The sequence below is a fragment of the Seriola dumerili genome, unplaced genomic scaffold (genome assembly GCF_002260705.1).
Source record: "Seriola dumerili isolate Sdu_G_001 unplaced genomic scaffold, Sdu_1.0 BDQW01000122.1, whole genome shotgun sequence".
Lineage (NCBI taxonomy): Eukaryota > Metazoa > Chordata > Actinopteri > Carangiformes > Carangidae > Seriola > Seriola dumerili.
This window is the reverse complement of record NW_019174377.1, coordinates 849,510-866,756: the sequence shown is the minus strand read 5'-3', so window position 1 is coordinate 866,756 and position 17,247 is coordinate 849,510. Positions and strand designations below refer to the sequence as shown.

Here is a 17,247-nt window from a genome sequence, read left to right as displayed (position 1 = left end):
CCTCCACAACAGGCAGACAGAGAGGCTGCCTCGCAGGAAACAATCATTAGATAATGTGGACCTTTAAGGAGAGGCAGCTGGACGTTCGCTCAAGTCCAGTGGGTGAGTGGGTGAGTGGACAGAGCTGGTGAAAGAGCTGATGAAAACATATTCAGACTGTGTTTAGAGTAAACCTGTCTATTGTGAATCGTCCCTGCAAAACATCCAACATTTCTTAATTCAAGACTGCTCTGTCCAATGTGCTGGAAAATGTCACAATAGCAGACTTTTCCCATACTGGCAAGAGAGTGCTAAAGAGATGATGAAAATATTTAGAGTAGATGTTGAGGGGCAAGATCCTGAATATACTTCTAGTGCTTTACCTTAATACCACAATATAAACAATATGCAAAACACTGGAAGAATGGGATATATATAGTGTGTGTGCTTATATGTAAAACATTATATAAAACCATTTCTTGTAGTATTGTGCTGCCAATGTCGGCCAACTCACAAAAAATATCAAATAACGTGAGACAGGAAAGTCATGAAAGAAAAAAAAACGACTGGTCAGTTTAAGAAGGTGAGATACAGAATACAATAAAAATTCAATGGAAGTAGTATTCATGCAGTCACACTCGTCATGACTTGCCACAAGGACTTTATGGATTCACACATAGTTTCACTTTTGAGGCGTAACTAGAAAGCGCCGACATAAATCACACACACTTACAGTTGTCAAAATATTTAAAAATGCAGTCGATGTATGTGTGTCCCGACGTGGAGGCCAAATGTGAGTGGGAGGTCTGCACACATGCCTGCGTTACACACCCCTGCTCAGTCCCACAGCCCCTGTACGGACTGCGCTTGTGGACGCGTTTGTGTTTCAAATTTGAGCAATTTTGATGCCGGTTTAAAAAAAATACGAAGCAAAGAGCCGTGTGAAAGATGAGAGCGATAAACAAGAGGTACGCACTACATACTGCGAATTACCAAGAGACCTCAATACACCCTGGAGACAGGAAAATATCTGAGTATCTGGAGCCATTAAGACATGGGTTTGGGAGTGACATGAGTGTGTTTCTTTGTGAGTAAACACACAAACAGAATTTGTGCTTCAGCAGCAGTTATATAACTTGATCCATAGCATTTTTGTTGCAAAGTTTGCAGGACTATTAGAAGGAGTGGAAGTACCTGGGGCCTCAAACACCTTAACTGTATTTGAGGGAATAACAGTCGTCCTATTGATTTACATTCACTCAAGAAAGGTACACAAAAGTAACAATTCAACATCATCGTCATTACAACCTGAATTTTCCAGTAAAAGTCTGAGTTTTACACATGATTTACCACTTGAGCAGGTTTCTCAGTATGTCAAAACACTGAAGTCAGTGCGGCACTTGAACACGGCCCTGCGCTTTTTCCAACCCAGCTCCATTTTTCATTCCCAGATGAACTATACTATAATACTTAAGCCTGTTGCCACATGATGTGTGTAAATCTGAATTCTCAGCAGAGCTAAGGCGCCTTCTCTCCATCCCAGACCGCCGCAGAGTAAGAGGTCCCAGAGGACGGTCGGGGAAGCCAGGAAGTCCGATACACAAGACATTCCACGACTTCCCTTATGGAAGCAATTAACATGATGCCCTCTATAGCAGCAGTGTAGGGAGGGTGGGTTATCACAGACATTAGGAAGTGACTGAGATCATCTGATAGCTTAAGTTATTGTTTGTGGAGGTGCAGGGAGATTTTGTTTGTTGCTGGTGTCGAGGAGGCTGTTTGACACACACACACACACACACACACACACACACACACACACACACACACACACACACACAAAGATGGCTCTGTCTGCAAAGTCTACTTTGACTGATGTCTTTGTGTGACAGATTTAAAGTTTCATTCTCAAAGAGGAAAGTAAGGACAGAAATACCGGCAGATAGGTGATGTGTCACTGATACAGCAGATATGTCATTACTGACTAATTTGTTTTTTTTTCTTGATTCATTGATTAATTAGTTGGCCTAAATTATGTAAAGAAAATCAGGAACAAGGTTACCAGTCTGCTAGCAGAGCTGTGACGGTGCATTGTACTGTACTGTACTTCAACCTGATGATGAGATGAAACACTACAGGATCACCAAAGTTACAATTCATCGTGAGGGAATCCTAAAGGGCTGAACTGAATTTCATGGCAATCCATCCAATATTTGTCGAGATATTTCAGTCTGGACCGAAGTGGTGGAGAGACTCACAGACCAACATTGTGATCCCTGGAGCCAAGCAGTTAGTTGTGGCTAAAAATGACCATCAGGGCTCAAGTTTAACATCATCACATGGCTCGTTTTGTCTGGCCAACAGTCTCACACTCGAAGACATTTAATCTAAAATTATATGAAACAGTGAAAGGCACCACGTTGTGACATTTTTAGAAACTGGAACTAAGGATTTTAGGCATTTTTAAGTTTCTGTTGGTCATCTAATCGACTAATTGTTCAAAGCCACTGAACTCTGTTATATGCACATGCTGCTGAAAAAGTGTAAATTATACTAAATGGTACAGCATGTTGTAAAATGGCAAGTGGTGAACAGTTTAAAGGGCAGGGTGTAGATCCGTAAGTGGACACCTCCTTAAAAAAAAAAAAAAAAAAAAAAAAAAAAAAAAAAAAAAAAAAAAATACACACACACACACCTATCGCACATATAGCACTTATCTTGGACAAGGGCGGTGGAATGTCAGCTCTGCAAATATCAGTGGCAATGACCGTCAGATTCTACCACAACTCAAGGTCTGTTTATAGTTTCCAGGAGGCTCAGAGGCAGCCATGCTAACACTAAACAAAATCACATCGCACCACAGCTGTGAGTGAATAAACAGGCAACGCGCCTGACTCATCTGCATGTTGCTGCAGCTTCATTTAGCAGCCGGTGTCAGCCGTCAAGGACAAACAGCTCAAACAGTGAAGCATTAAGTTGAAGCCGTGGATGGTTCGGCTTGGTACATGCATCCTCACCTGCTAGAGAAAAGTGGTAAACAATACAGGTGGTCGGACCGATAACCTTAAGTATCTTCAAGTACCTTCTAATGATGCATTCACATATTAACAGCTCTCTCCTACATTGTTCTGGACCAAAGTGCTGAACCGACTGACCAACACTGCCATCCAGAACATGGCTAAAAATAACTGAGGCTTTCAAATCAGTTGTTACTGCGCCCGGTGTGCTGAGTATTTAATAGTTAACCAGAAAAAATGCAGGTTTTATTGGCATTTTACTCAAGGCTGACTCTCTTCGACTAAATGTCTGATAGAAACATGAAACTTTTCCAGCGAGCATTCTTCTAGCCACAGGCAGAAACTTATCTGCTGCTTCTGGAGGACAATGCAGCGTGATGTTCAAAGTGGTGGTTACACAGCAGTACAGGACTGCTACTGACAATTACGTTATTACACTGCTCAACTACATCAGTGGATATCTGAAGCCAGCTCTGTGAGAGGTTTGACCAGAGGGTGTAAAAGTATCCGCCATTAACGCCACTCTGAAATAATACTGCTGCCTGTTACGTGAGTCATGTCTGGGACTAAAATAATGACAGAGAGCTGTTTTCTTACACCAGATCAGGCTGTAATCCTGCCAAGCAGTCAGTCACCCAGTAAGATATCCACTCATTCAGCCAGTAGAGATATCTGGCCATTGAGAGTCAGCCGGCTTGGCAAACAACGTAATCCAGTCAGTCAGTTATGGATGTGTTTACCAGAAGGAGCATGTCAGGTACTGACATGAAGAGGCAGCGGCAAACATCAGCCACCGCTGCATTCCCTGAACATTAGCCAACCTCGTCAGTGACAGGAAGGAATGTAGAGGCTTCACACACACCATGAGGCTGGAGGCACAAGCAGAGAAATGACAGCAGCAGAGAAAGACAGCAGGGACTAAAGACACAAAAACATAGGGCATAAGAGGCATTTACACGTAGTGCTATTAGTCACCTTATGAAACCACAGTAGGAAGCAAATGGATCCAGATCTACAGCAAACACTAGTCACTTTTTTTACCTGCACTGTGGTCTCACTTTTCACAGGGTTTCATTGAAATCTGTTGAGTGGTTTTTAGCCACACTATAGCAGCATGGTGGCTCTAAGGGTGACAGTGTTGGTCGGTCCAGCACTTTGGTCCACTGTGTGTAATTACAGAGCTGCTGGCATGGCTGCACACTCTTGATGAGATGACAGACAAACAAACAAACAAAGAGGGCCAAAAACCCTCTTGGAGGAGGTAATAATCCAATGGAAGTATACTTGAAAACACACACACATATTCATGCTAATCAAAGCAAGACTGGGGCCACATGGATTTATCAACCCCATCTGAAAACCCTGGCAGAAAAGTTCATTATGGTTATGAGATTTTGCCCATTCAACATCTCCCATACAAGGTCAGAAATTACACCTCACCTAATTCTCAGAGATTTTCTGTAAAGCACCCTAAACTGGAAGGGCAGGACCTTGTGCTCAATTACTTCATGTAGTCTGCAAGAAATTTGGAGTGCTCAGCTGCACTCTTAACCACCGCTAAACACTTTAAATCCTGCAGTCTTTAGCCAGTTCAAATTGCAGCAATCTCCTCACCAATGAATGTTTTTATTACTGTGCTCATTAGATTAGAAAATGAGGATAATCTCCAATAAGAGACCCCATGATTTTCTAAAGAATGTTTTAGGGAACAATCAAACTACACAATCAAAGTGACAGCACTGGTCAAAACATAAAACATCTGTAGTATTTGCAAGGACAGAATTTGAAATTAAAACTTTATAGAGGAAATTGCTCAGAGAGAAACTGGAAACTGGAGTTGCGGGATATACTGCCGTTGTTCGGGGAAACCCTGACATCTTCCAAATCATTTTACAAACACTATCCAGTGGGTTCAATGGGATCCTCAAACATACTCAAGCCACAGAAGAGCATGTAACTCCTCAACCAAAAAATGTTTCTGTGCAAACTTGAGGTTAAAATAACCCAGTAAAGATGACGTGAAAGATACAGGGACTTGTGTAATTGCAACTAAAAGCAGGAATCCTCCAGGCTGACGCGTGCAACATCAGACACCACCGTTAATTACACCCCTGACTCTATTTGGTGCTTCAGTTTAGGAAGGTGGACACTCCCAGCTAACTGTTGTCTTTTTATGACTCTCCACAACAGGACACACAAAAACTCCACTTACAAGGTAACAAATCATATCAGTTTTTCTCTTATACTCATGCACAGACTCAAAAACACATATTAACATCGTGTCTCACGAATGTACACATAACACACAGTACCTTGTGCAGCAGAGCGCTTCCTGCGGCTCTGAGGTCGCCCTGCAGCAGCCCTTTTTCCAGTAAAGATGGCGTTCACTCTCTGAGCCCAGATCTGCTGGCTGCCCTCGTCCGACACCCCACAGCGGGGCTCCGCCATCTGCCTCAGGGTGGCGCCGTCAAGTTCACCTGTGACAGGAAGCCGGGACAACCACTGGAACTCGCTGCAGAGAGAGGAAACGTTTGCATGACGCTCTTCCTGAACAGGCATTTGGCTTTTCAATCATGCCAACAGTATGTGAATGAACAGGAATTTAAAACTAACTCCACACCCAGTCTGAGAGTCTTGATTTAACAATGTGAAATCTATTTACAGTATATTGATGTTTGCAACACCTTAAAGCGACGGTATACCTGACTGATAGTGGATCTAGGATTCAGACGAGTTTAGAGAGGTTTAACACTATGCTGCTGAATAAAGATATTACTGTAATTTCTTAAATGTAATGTGGTGTCATGAAGCCATGTTGGGATGGAAGGTGGTACTGGTTTTCAAAACAAGGAGGAGGAAGAAGAAGAATAGCTCAGGAGGTTCACAATGTCAAGTATATACAACCATTTATCATTTTCATTTATGAGAATATAAGCTTAAAACATGTTGAAGGTAATCACAAGTAAAGTGGCAAGGCTTGATTATAGCTGGCATAGTGCGCATGACTGCAGCCTCTGCCTCCTGACCTTCATTTACTTTAATTATTTACCAAAGACATCTGGGTGATATAAATGTGTCACATGTGGCTAAATGGCTACATACCGGAGATGACCATTTTGACACTGTATATGACTGTCAGCCACACAGTTTACTGACCCATCACTCAGTCGAAGTTTTCAGCAAGAGCAAAGCTTTTCAATCAATTTCCATTACAGTACAGTCAGTGTACAGGCCAGAGGGCGAGGTTCTTGAAATTCCTGCATGGTTCAGAGAGGGTTCATGAGAGGTTTCCCAGTGCAGAGGTGAGGGTGTGTTTTACTGCCCTGCACTGACGTTCAGCCCCCGGAGGCTTGTCCCGCACCGAGCTCACCCTTCCCCCTAATGATCAACCAGCTAACTCTGATCGGCAAAGTGCAGAGATGTAATTACACCATATCACATTTTTATGACCTTTGACTGCCCACTGTGATTTCCACATTCACTGATGAAGAAAATGTTTTACAAGATGAAGAAGAGCCAGATCACCTACCGGATGGCTGACTGCACCTCCACCGTATTGTGGATGTGGTTGTCCTGATGGAGGTAGCCGTACTTTTCCAGAAAAACCTGCCATTGTAATCATACTTGTTAATAGTGCTCAAATGAAACACATAAATCCACCAGAAAAATCCAGCACAAAACTTGTTTGCATCATTGCTTCCAAATGCCCCTCTGTAAAAATCTGCTTAGATATTAAAGCTCGTAAAATCATGTTTTGGATAAAGATCTGTCGACTTAACAGACCAGAAATCTCACAGTAACACAACACTTCTCATAAAGACACACTCTGGTAAATCCCCAGAGAGGCATAACTCCCCATGAGGAAAAAGACAAATGATAAAAGTGTAAAGATAATTTTCGATTTTTACTGAATCTGCTGTAGGCTGCCAAGACAGGATGCATACATCTGGACCACCCATAAGAGAAAGAAACCCTTGGGGTGTCCCTGAAAATTCATAGTTATTTCACAAGAATTTCATGTAAACATGCAAGTTGAGAATAGTTCTGAAGTTTATCATATATATAAAAAAACAGTTTAAAAAAGTGAACCAACAGGGTACCCGACAACAGATGTTGTAGCATTGTGGTTTGAGATTAGTTATGTTGATAGTTTAATATTATGATCTTTCAATCATAGCCCTTCATATGTATATAGCAGGTTTCATGTTCAGACAACAGCAGCCGCAGCTATGATTACAGATGTGGTGAAGCCAGGGTGGAAATTAAAATTGAAGAGATGACAGCTGTGCTTGGGCAAACAAGAATGTGCAACAGAAAATGTCCCTTTGTCCCATTACAGACACTGAAATAGGCCAGAGGGCTCTGCTTCATAAGAACAAGAGGGAAGTTGTGGAAAACACATGTAATAGCCTGATGCAATATGGTCTTACAGCTTTGATGAGGAAAATGTGCAGCCTATGGAAGGCCAGTGAAGACAGCTGTCAGATTTAACTAGTGCAGTCCAAACGACACTGAGGCGATTAAACTGTAAAATCCTGAAACACTCTGAGACACAAATAGTTGTATTTTCTTTTAAAAGTGGGCTTGGTCTATTGTATGTCACTATATGCAGCTATAATGCTGACATGGTGTAAATATGTCAGTCACAGCAACTGTAAGTGTAGACGATAAACTAAACATGCACTTCTCAAGACAGGATCTACTTTTCCTTAAGCTTAGAAAATATATTTCTTCCGACAGATTCTTTAAAGTTTTTCACAAACAATCTTTAGGAAAATCAAATATCTGTACAGTAGCCATTTCTATTTTAAATGGCCTTGTTTTCATTTTGAAGGAACGTAACCCACATTATTTAGAGTCCCACACACCCACCTTACTTTCATGTATAGAAATAAAAAAAATAATCAAAAATCAACCAGTTTTCATCTAAACATTTTTTCATTAGATGAAGACGTCAAAATATGAAAAATGCCAAAGCATATTTTTATAGAAAATAAAATGTTTCAGCTGTGCATGAAAAAGTATATACTCCTTTAGTTTGTCAGAAGTCATTCACAGACAAAGGAAAATACAGTATGTTATCTTACATGGTGAACAGGCTCATGTTTGTGGTCAATTAGACCCCAGACGAGTCTAAAACTCTAATCACAGAAATCCAAACAGGCTAACCAGGGGCTTAGGGGTGGCACTGCATAAAAAGACTGTCATCAGCAGTTACAGAGCAAGTATATAAAAATCCACCAACTATATACGTTTTATAGGCGAGGTCACAGTCAGTTCAAAGGTGTAGTTAAGTTTTTCTGTAAAATTAGGTCATTTAAACTTTAACCATGTGACAGTGGCACACTGTAGGTTAACAGGAATACCTCGGGGTCCGGGATCAGCGGTGATCCTCCGGCAGTCTGAGCGGTGACGAGGGCGCACACAGTCAGGATCCAGGCTGCCCTCATCTCCCGTCCAGCTCCGCAGGGGTGGTCCGGAGGTCGGCGGCTCATTGCGGGACAACCACGCGATCAGCACACAGCTACATGCACCGCGCATTTCCATTCAGCTCCTAATATTTTTTCCATTGTTGATTTTCCTCCGCTGTCAGTGAGAGAGAGCATGCTGCAGCTCGCCCAACATCTCCATCCCTGCAAAGACTGACAGGACCTAGTCAACCACCCGGAGTGTTACAGGGGGGGGAGGGAGGGCCAGCACCGCCCCCTCTGTCCGCCTGCAGCTGAGGGCAAGATACCAGCAGAGCAAAGCACGATTTCCCTACTGCACATAACGGGTGGATTCAAAATGCATTTTTCCCGTCTTTACTGTTGTAAATGATGAGTATAAACTCACACAAGGCAGGGAAAAAAGATCACAGTTTTTAATATCATTTTGGAAAAAAAACCCAAGTAAAACATTTTATTCGTTCATACAAAACAATGGTATGAAGTCTACCTCACAAAACATCCGCAACTAGAATCTGGGAGAAAATTAAAAAGGATGTACAAAGAAATAGAAAAAAAAAAAAAAAAAAAAAAAAAAAAAAAAAAAAAAAAAAAACATTTGACCACATGCCAACAGTTCCAATCAGCCCGAAGTCCCTTCACATTAGCTCAACACATGCTTCCCTCACTCACAGATGAACAGTAATAGTTGGGATGCACTGGCTACAAAAAGGTACACAAATCAGAATATCTGATCTATCCCCTTTCCCGATCCTTTTTCGCAGTTTTCCCAAACTAAACCCTCCCTCCACGGCAAACTCAAGGGCTGGAATGGCTTCCATCTGTTCAACGCTTAGTATGGCCGGTCTCTTCTGTCGTCTCTGCGGTCACCTCTGTGGGGAAAAGACAAAGACATCTGTTACTGGCTGCGGGCTTTTTTTTTTTGTAAGACCAACATTAACTTTTGTCATTGAATTAACATTTATGGTGAGAATGAAATATGGTGTCAAATTCTCCTTCACCCACATGTTCCCCTCTTAAATCTGTAAATGGATAACATCATTTGCTTTCAGTAAAGCAAACCGTCCTTCCTTTAACAACCCATTTGCTAACATAGCATTTCCTCTTCAGTGAGTAGCAATAAATCAAAATGTGAAAATACCGTGTTTTTTGCTGTGGTATCGAAATTTGGTATTGACAATCATGTTATTTCATTGGCATTGGTGCCTACCACCAAAATTCTGGTATTGTGACATCCATTGTATTCACACTAAAAACAAACTGATTTGAGTATACTGATGATGTATGTGCCTCCACAAAGCAATGCTAGAGGGCAACAGAGCAGCTTCTCACAGTTGGAAAAACAAAAACTTAAGTTACACCAGTAGAAGCTATATGGTCTACTCTATGGTTCACTTCTTTGTCTCATGATGGGTAAGTGTCATATTTAAGAGCTTCACAGCAGGGGCCCTACTACTGACGTTTGCCATGTCTGGTGATGTTGACTGAAACGCCACGAAACAGGATCGAACAACCACCTGCAACATAACCCACCATCACAACAGTCTTCTAAGCTAAAAATGGAACACTTCCCGACAATCGTATACAAAAACAATTTAGGACTGACGTTACTGCCTATAGCAGGCAAGCACAAATATTTAACTTCTGTAAATACAATTTAAGACATTTTTGCTTTATGACCTTTCACGACTTGAAGATTCCCAGTGTGGGTATAAAAATGTTGAATTCTTGAAGAGATTGGTATATAGTACATGCTGTGTGCAGATAGTATGCAGTATGCAACTGTGACACCAGGATCTGTAACCCAAATTACAGATCCAGGATTTCTTTGCTAGCTACACCCTCTTCTGGTTATATAACCAAACTACATCAGCAGAGACCCACAGACCATACAGGTGTCCTGTCGCAGAAGGTCCAGCTTAAATGTAACAAAAGTTTCACAAACCTTCCTCCCATCTTGTAGCCACCTCCAAATCCTCCTCCACCACCTCCTCCGTAGCTGCCACGGTCTCCCCCGCGGAAACCCCCACGACCTCTGAAGCCACCGCCTCTGTCACCACCATAGCCTCCTCTGCCTCCACGCTCTAGAAACAGTGACAACAACTTAGGTCAGTAAAACGAGAGGAAGCCGTAACGGGGTAAAACACCATGCACTGGACGGACATGGTGCTGATACTTCCTATATGCAATCAAAACATTTTGTCCTACTCAATTTTTTTTACTAGCATTTTGTTCTGTTATTTTCAACTTAACATGTCTTCAGGAATGTGAACAGATAGTAAGCAGCTCATGAACTGTTTCTCATAAAGTTTAAGTACTCACCTCCACCTCCAAATCCTGCATCTCCTGGTTTGGGTGCACCACACTTGTTACACTCTTGCCGCCGTGCAAAATTCATGTTGCCACAGGAGCTGAGGAAAGATCAGATGGACACTTGACATACAATTTAACTTAAAAAATGGGGCCAAATGAGCTGTGCATTAACATTTTTTTTTTTTTTTTTTTTTTTTTTTAAAAACATGAAACCTCCTACAAACCTGTTGGGACATGGCCAGTCTCCTCCCTTAATGTCAAAGTTGGGCCCTCCACCACCACGACCTCTGAAACCTTTAAAACAAAAAGGACGATTGATGAAAAACAGAGCAGCAACATCCAACACAAATTATTACACAATTTAAAAACTTTTCTCCGGTATTTGAAGGCTGGGACAGCTCGATCATTACGTACCTCCTCGCGCCCCTCTGCCGCCGCCTCCTCTCTGTGTGAACTCAGCTCTGCGGGTAGCAAATGATACTTTGATGGGTTTGCCATTGAATTCCTTGCCTGAAATTAAAACATGATGTCAGTGAGAGTGATGTTAAAATCTTACTGAGGAATTTGAAATAATTGCCAGTGCTCTTACCATCAAACCAGTCAATAGCTGCTTTGGCAGAGGGCGGGTCATCAAATGACACTGTAGCTTCTCCCTTAGGCCGCCCGGTGGCCTTGTCAGAGTAAATGTTGATCATTGGCTGGCCGGTCTTCTTGTTTACCTAAATACACAAAAATACATTGAATTCTCAAGGCATTTGTTTGCACTTACCATTTCTACACCTGCTTGGGGCTGGGCGCCAGGTAATCAGACAGGTTTAACGCTCAACTAAAACTTAGGTAACTGGTTCAAAGAATAAAGAACTGCTGTGTGACAAAGGCTTTGGCTGCTCTACAGTCCTAAAGGTGTGTGAATTTAATTCAGTCCAGGGAAAGGAAATTAGTGCCAAAATGTAACTGGACTAACTCAATACCTTGATGATACCAATTTGCTTGAAGAAGTCGCCGACTTCCTGGACTGTGGCATCTTCTCCCAGCCCCTGTACAAAAATGGTGTTGTTGTCAGAGTTGTCCTGCTCTCCAGCTGTGGAAGAGATCAGAGGAGACGTCAGCTAAGATAACAGCACTGACTGTAGTGAATGGTTATATATGGAGATCATTCAGGTGGGATATCATCATCATTCTGCTATCAGATTACAGTAAGTGGACAAATTTTTCGAATAGGACAGATTGATTAGTTCAAACCACCGTTCATTAAGCATGTACTACTAAGCCGGTTTTACCTGGTTCATCCCTTGAGCCGTAGTCTCGAGAGCCTGTAAAACAGAGGAGAGGATGGAAGAGAACACTTGAGGAGGGAATCTTAAAAACTGTCCGTACTGTTTCACAGAAATAATTATTAACTTCATCCCTACCAATGCATAATGATACAAAGAAAATTAAACAAAGTCCATGTTTACAGCTCTCTGATGGGTGTTTTCATACCGTTGTACCACATACCAACACCTTGCAACAAGAACAAAACTGTTCTGTTTTCTTTTTTTGAGCTTACACCAGAAATGAAAACCACCAAAATGTCTCCAGTTTTAGAAAGATTTCCTTCTTCGTCCTGGGAACACCTCTGTCATTTACAATCAGCCCTCGTCTTCATGCAACAATACCATTATTTTACAACTCAGGCTCCATGTTCTTTACCATATCTGAAGTCATTTATGAGAAATCCTGCTAAGAATAATAGGTTGAGTCCCTTGGGATCTGGACATGAAAATGGTGGCATTCACTTTTTTTAAAATCCCCCTCCTTTTTTCTTTTTTGCTAACTCAAGTTCTTTCCTCCCCCACCGACACAGTTCTGATGCTCGTCACTTACCACCGTAATTTTTGTAGCCACCACGGTCACCACCTCTGCAGAGGAAAAATTGGAGATATGATGGCTTTTCCTTTGTCCCAACTGAGAGCTCAAAGCTCCCCTACATCCCCATCAGTATGCACTCCTGCCAGGGTGTGCGACTATGGTGGAAATGTCTCACACGAGGAATGTGTTAGTCTTTGACATTAGAGATCAATTAACAGACGACTAGGAAGCGCTGACTTTACAATCAGGCAGACGAGTGAAGACAATTATCACATGTCACTGGATCACCATTTACAAAACAAATTTGGTACTTTTTCTATTTACGTGACCAGATTGGATACCAAGAGCTGGAAAACCAGCTGAATGTGATTTTTCTTTAACATGAGAAGCCAAATTGGTGTGAAGGGGTGTAGCAACTGATTAGCAATCTTCCACTGAGTGCGTTTATGAGATCCTTTAACTGAGGTCCAAGTTTTAGTTCAATCACTCTGAACACCTGTAGTATGAAATGTAGATCCATGTTAACACAACACATATGTTCGCCATTGTCAAATATACAACACTTGAATGAAACCTGTTGAATGTGAAGCAGCTGAAGATGTGGCTCCAGGTCTAAGGGCATTGTGTCAGTGTCATTTCCATTGTTCAAAAACTATTATGTGGTCTTCAGAGCACAAGAACACACCAAAGTTGAGTTTCTGGCAGTTATAAAGTTTGGCTGCTGGAGATTTAACTTTGACAAAAATATGGCAGCACAACAACAAGAAAAAAAAATTACCGCTCTGTGTAGACCAAGGTCAAAAAAAAAAAAAAAGTAAAAAAGTAAGAATAGCTGTTGTCTGCATTAAATGGTTTTCACTGGTCTAAGAATATATAAAAACTGTAGAACAAATATACAGTGACAAAACATCATTATACCAGTTGGCTTCACATTGTTACCTAGTCACCCAGCATGTGGAGCTCTCAAATCATACCAAAGTTGGTCTCCAAAAAATTCAAAACACATTATCGATTTGTTCTCCTGAGAAACACAGGCAGATGGGTACTTTAGCTAGAATCTCTCTTCAAAACTGACATGTACTAAAAAGGGTAAAGGGCCCATTTTCAAAAGGTGGAGCACAAGTTTGTGTAAGACATCTTAATGATGTGCTGCAGCATTTTTGTCCTTACAGAATCATCAGTTTAGGCAAAGCTCTATTTTTATTGGCTGTTCAGTTGCAGAACGGAAAAGAACCAGTCCCAATGTCTGGGATAAGATGGTTGCACAACCGGGTCTCTGTTGCCTTTAGAGCTATTTGGTCAGACATGTGTTCAGTCTCCATTTACTTAAGACCTCAAAGACTGCAATCACCAATGGAACCTCTAACGACAACCTACAGTACATGCGAGTACCCATCATGTGATCGATTTAAAAGCAGCATATCTCTTACCTAAAAACTTGTGAGTGAATCAAGTTTGAATAAAGAAATTCTGACAAGGTTCAGGCAACTGGAGCAAAATGCAGAGGGGTGGTGAATATTATCTATGTGATCTGTGACAACCTTGGGGGGTGGGGGTGTGGGGGTGTAAAAAAACAAACAAAAAAACAAACAAAAAAAACATTACCAGGTTTTGGGGATGTGGAGCACAAAGCAGATGAGTGGTCAAAATCAATTATGTGGATGGTTTGTAGATGATGAGTAATGATGGGGTGAGTGACAACAAGTCATGTCTCATTTCAGTGTATAGAGGTACCTTGGGGGCAGTGGCACTGTGCAACTTACCCCATACCAGGAGGTCCACCTCTTCCGCCGCGGTCGTATCCACCACGGTCATATCCACTACTGCGGTCATAACTGCCACGGTCATAGCCACCACGGCCTCGGCCTCTATAGCCACCTCCTTCTGAACGGTCTCCTTGGTCACGTCCAAACCTCCCACCCTGACCACCACCTTCACCTGGTGCAAAGACAGATTTATTATACACACCACCTGACTAATTAGAAAGCATTTGTAGGTACTAACATAACCACACATGTAGTTTCCATATTGAGATTAATCCAGGTATTCATACCTTCACTCCATCTTCCATAGCTGCCAGCTCCTTGCCCCTGGCTACCATATCCACCACCACCACCAGCAGCACCAGCACCAGCTCCAGCAGCACCCTGTCCCTGGCCGCCATAGGAGCTTTGCTGTCCAAAGCTGTCTCCTCCCTGCCCCTGGCCACCAAAGGAACCTTGCTGTCCATAAGAACCTTGTTGTCCAAAAGAAGATGAGGACTTGTCGGCATACCTTGAAGCGGTTTTAGAAAAATCATTACAGTTAGCACAACAGAGATGCTGAATATTTGAAAGCTTGAGGCAGGTATGACAAGTATGGCAACATTGGTCATTAGTCAATTCAAAATATATCACATAATTGATTTGCTGGTTTTCATGACTGCCTTTTCAGTCTTATGTAAAACAAATTATGTATCTGAATTTAATAGATGTGTAACAGTATGCTGTATAGTTTGGTTTTGTATTGTTTGATGTTAACATTTTATTGTTAAAATTATGAGAAACAATTATTCTACCTCTTAATGTACTAAGCTATATTACAAAAAAGACAGTCAGTGAAAATCATGTCACACAGATTTAACACTGTTTGATCTGCACTCTCACAATTAGCATCTTACCCAGATGAATCCTGTCCATAATTATCATAGCTCTGTTGCTGAGGCTGACCATAAGCATCTGTAAAAACAAAAGTCAAAAAGAAAGTTCAAAAACTGATAAACATCTAATGTCTTTCAAAACCTTATACTGTTTAATTCATTGTTTTATGGTCTATGATACAAGAAAACCAATCAATATTATCTTTCTAAACTAAAACACTGGAGAAAAGCATCTTGAATTCTTCTGTCACTTTTCTGTGGGGGGTGTATTTTATTCAAAGCAAATATTCTAACCTGCAATATCTTCATGGTACAGGATATTATTGTAAACATGAATATCAAAGAATTCATCCAACAAATCAATCTGGTTTATGCATGCATCATACCTTGCTGTCCATAGCCAGTGTAAGTCTGTGCCCCATAAGAGCCACTGCCATTTCCTTGTCCATAACCCTGTAGAGCAGAAAGGCCATTTAGACAGGTTATAATCAAAAAGAAAAGGATTTGAAATTATAATGCTTACAGTCAATAGGCTCTAATTTAGGAAATGGTCTTACCTGTCCACCCTGCTGACCGCCATATGATCCATAGCTACAAATAAATGATAAAAGTATTTAGCTTCAAGATATAAGTATGTTAAAAACTCTTGGGTGGTGGTTTAAAAGATTGGGTAGTTTTCTGCTAAATTCTGCTATCAAAAAGTAATGATTGTCATCAGTCCACCCAATGGTACATAGCAAACAGGAACTGTTAACAGTGAATTTGGTGTATTCAATTTATCAAAATGTAAACAAATAAAAGTTAAGAAATGGGGCTTAATTTGTAGTCCTCAGCCCTACTCACTGAATCCATCGAAACATAACATTTTCACAGTTTGTATCTGTTCATTTAATATTTTAATCCAACCGATTTTGGCTATAATGGTCATGTGTTAATCATGTTTTGAATAAGCATGTGCACAACAGTAAAATAAAGATAGAGATGATTCATGCGATTACCTTTGTGAACCACCGTAGCCCGAGTCTGAAAGAAATAAAAGTGTTTTTTCATTAGTAGGGCATTAAGGACAAAACGTGTCTACTACATAGATGAAGGTGACTAAGCAGCTGACGAAACTGAATAGGCTAGAAGGCAGATGTATGAATGCAGTGGGACAGGCCCGTCACCACGCCAATGCTGTAAAAATGGCGGTCAATTTCGTCTTGGTTTGGGCTAAGTTTTGAAACGAGACCAACCACCCTCGCTTCATAAATGCTGTCCATCCTCCTCGACACAATCTGTATTTAAACACGGCGTTTAAATGTGAATACTGACAGCGTTTCCTGTAGCTACATTTGCTCAGGTAGCGCAAAAATGTTTCTCGTTCAGCAAGGGAAACAATAGCTTCGGTGTAAACAAAGAAGCATTTAGCCGACACCTACAGCAACGTTAGCCGCGACACGGCCCTGTTCTGTCTGCGATAATCACACGCACTTACCCGTTAACAATGAGCAAAGTTTTTTTTTTTTAAAAAAGCGTGATCACAAAGACTTTTTTGCCTACGAATAATAAACGTTTAGTAAAATACCCGATAAAGCCAACTTGGCTGTGCTAATGAAAGACGCTCCATGAAATAGACGAAGCCCGAGTCCTGGCCTCGCGGTTAGCGGCTAATTTAGCTCCAATGCTATTTGACCTACTTTTCATTATTCATACAAAAGATTTACAATGAGAAGACATGCTGACTTACCGGTGGCCATTCTGTGCCGTTATATGGAAACAATATATATATATATAGTTTAAAAGTAATTGATGAATCCCGTTAGTTCTGAATAGCTGATAAAAACCCTGGCCGACATGTACGCAGCGGAGAACAGAGCTGAAGTCACTGCGGTACTTCCCTTATGCAACTTCTTCCTCTGCCTGTTTCAACACGCTGCTCTCATGCAAGGCTAACTTAAACTACCGCCACCTACTGTTTCACAGTGTTTATGGCGGAAGGTTGTTCGACATTAAAAACAT

At 41.4% G+C, this 17,247-nt stretch overlaps 2 protein-coding genes across 5 annotated transcripts in view; both read right to left on the bottom strand.

Moving 5' to 3' along the window:
- The window catches only part of mmp28 (matrix metallopeptidase 28), a 34,490-nt gene extending 25,917 nt beyond the window's left edge, over nt 1–8,573 (bottom strand). For all 4 annotated transcript variants that reach the window (XM_022748431.1, XM_022748432.1, XM_022748433.1 and 1 more), the window contains exons 1-3: nt 8,364–8,573; nt 6,527–6,603; nt 5,310–5,509 (exon numbers count right to left, since the gene is read on the bottom strand). In XM_022748431.1, coding sequence (XP_022604152.1) covers nt 5,310–5,509; nt 6,527–6,603; nt 8,364–8,492 — 406 coding nt within the window. In that variant the 5' untranslated portion in view covers nt 8,493–8,573. The remainder of the gene's footprint in view (nt 1–5,309; nt 5,510–6,526; nt 6,604–8,363) is intronic.
- Nucleotides 8,574–8,845: 272 nt separating this feature from the next.
- On the bottom strand, nt 8,846–17,134 carry LOC111224056 (RNA-binding protein FUS-like). Its single transcript, XM_022748434.1, has 16 exons — nt 16,976–17,134; nt 16,245–16,269; nt 15,804–15,837; nt 15,633–15,699; nt 15,268–15,325; nt 14,662–14,882; nt 14,372–14,546; nt 12,624–12,658; nt 12,038–12,070; nt 11,729–11,838; nt 11,347–11,476; nt 11,172–11,267; nt 10,982–11,051; nt 10,767–10,855; nt 10,390–10,528; nt 8,846–9,316 (listed from the first exon to the last, which is right to left on the bottom strand). The coding sequence occupies exons 1-16, from the start codon at nt 16,983–16,985 to the stop codon at nt 9,277–9,279; spliced, it is 1,332 nt and encodes a 443-aa protein (XP_022604155.1). The 5' UTR covers nt 16,986–17,134; the 3' UTR covers nt 8,846–9,276.
- Nucleotides 17,135–17,247: the final 113 nt, after the last annotated feature.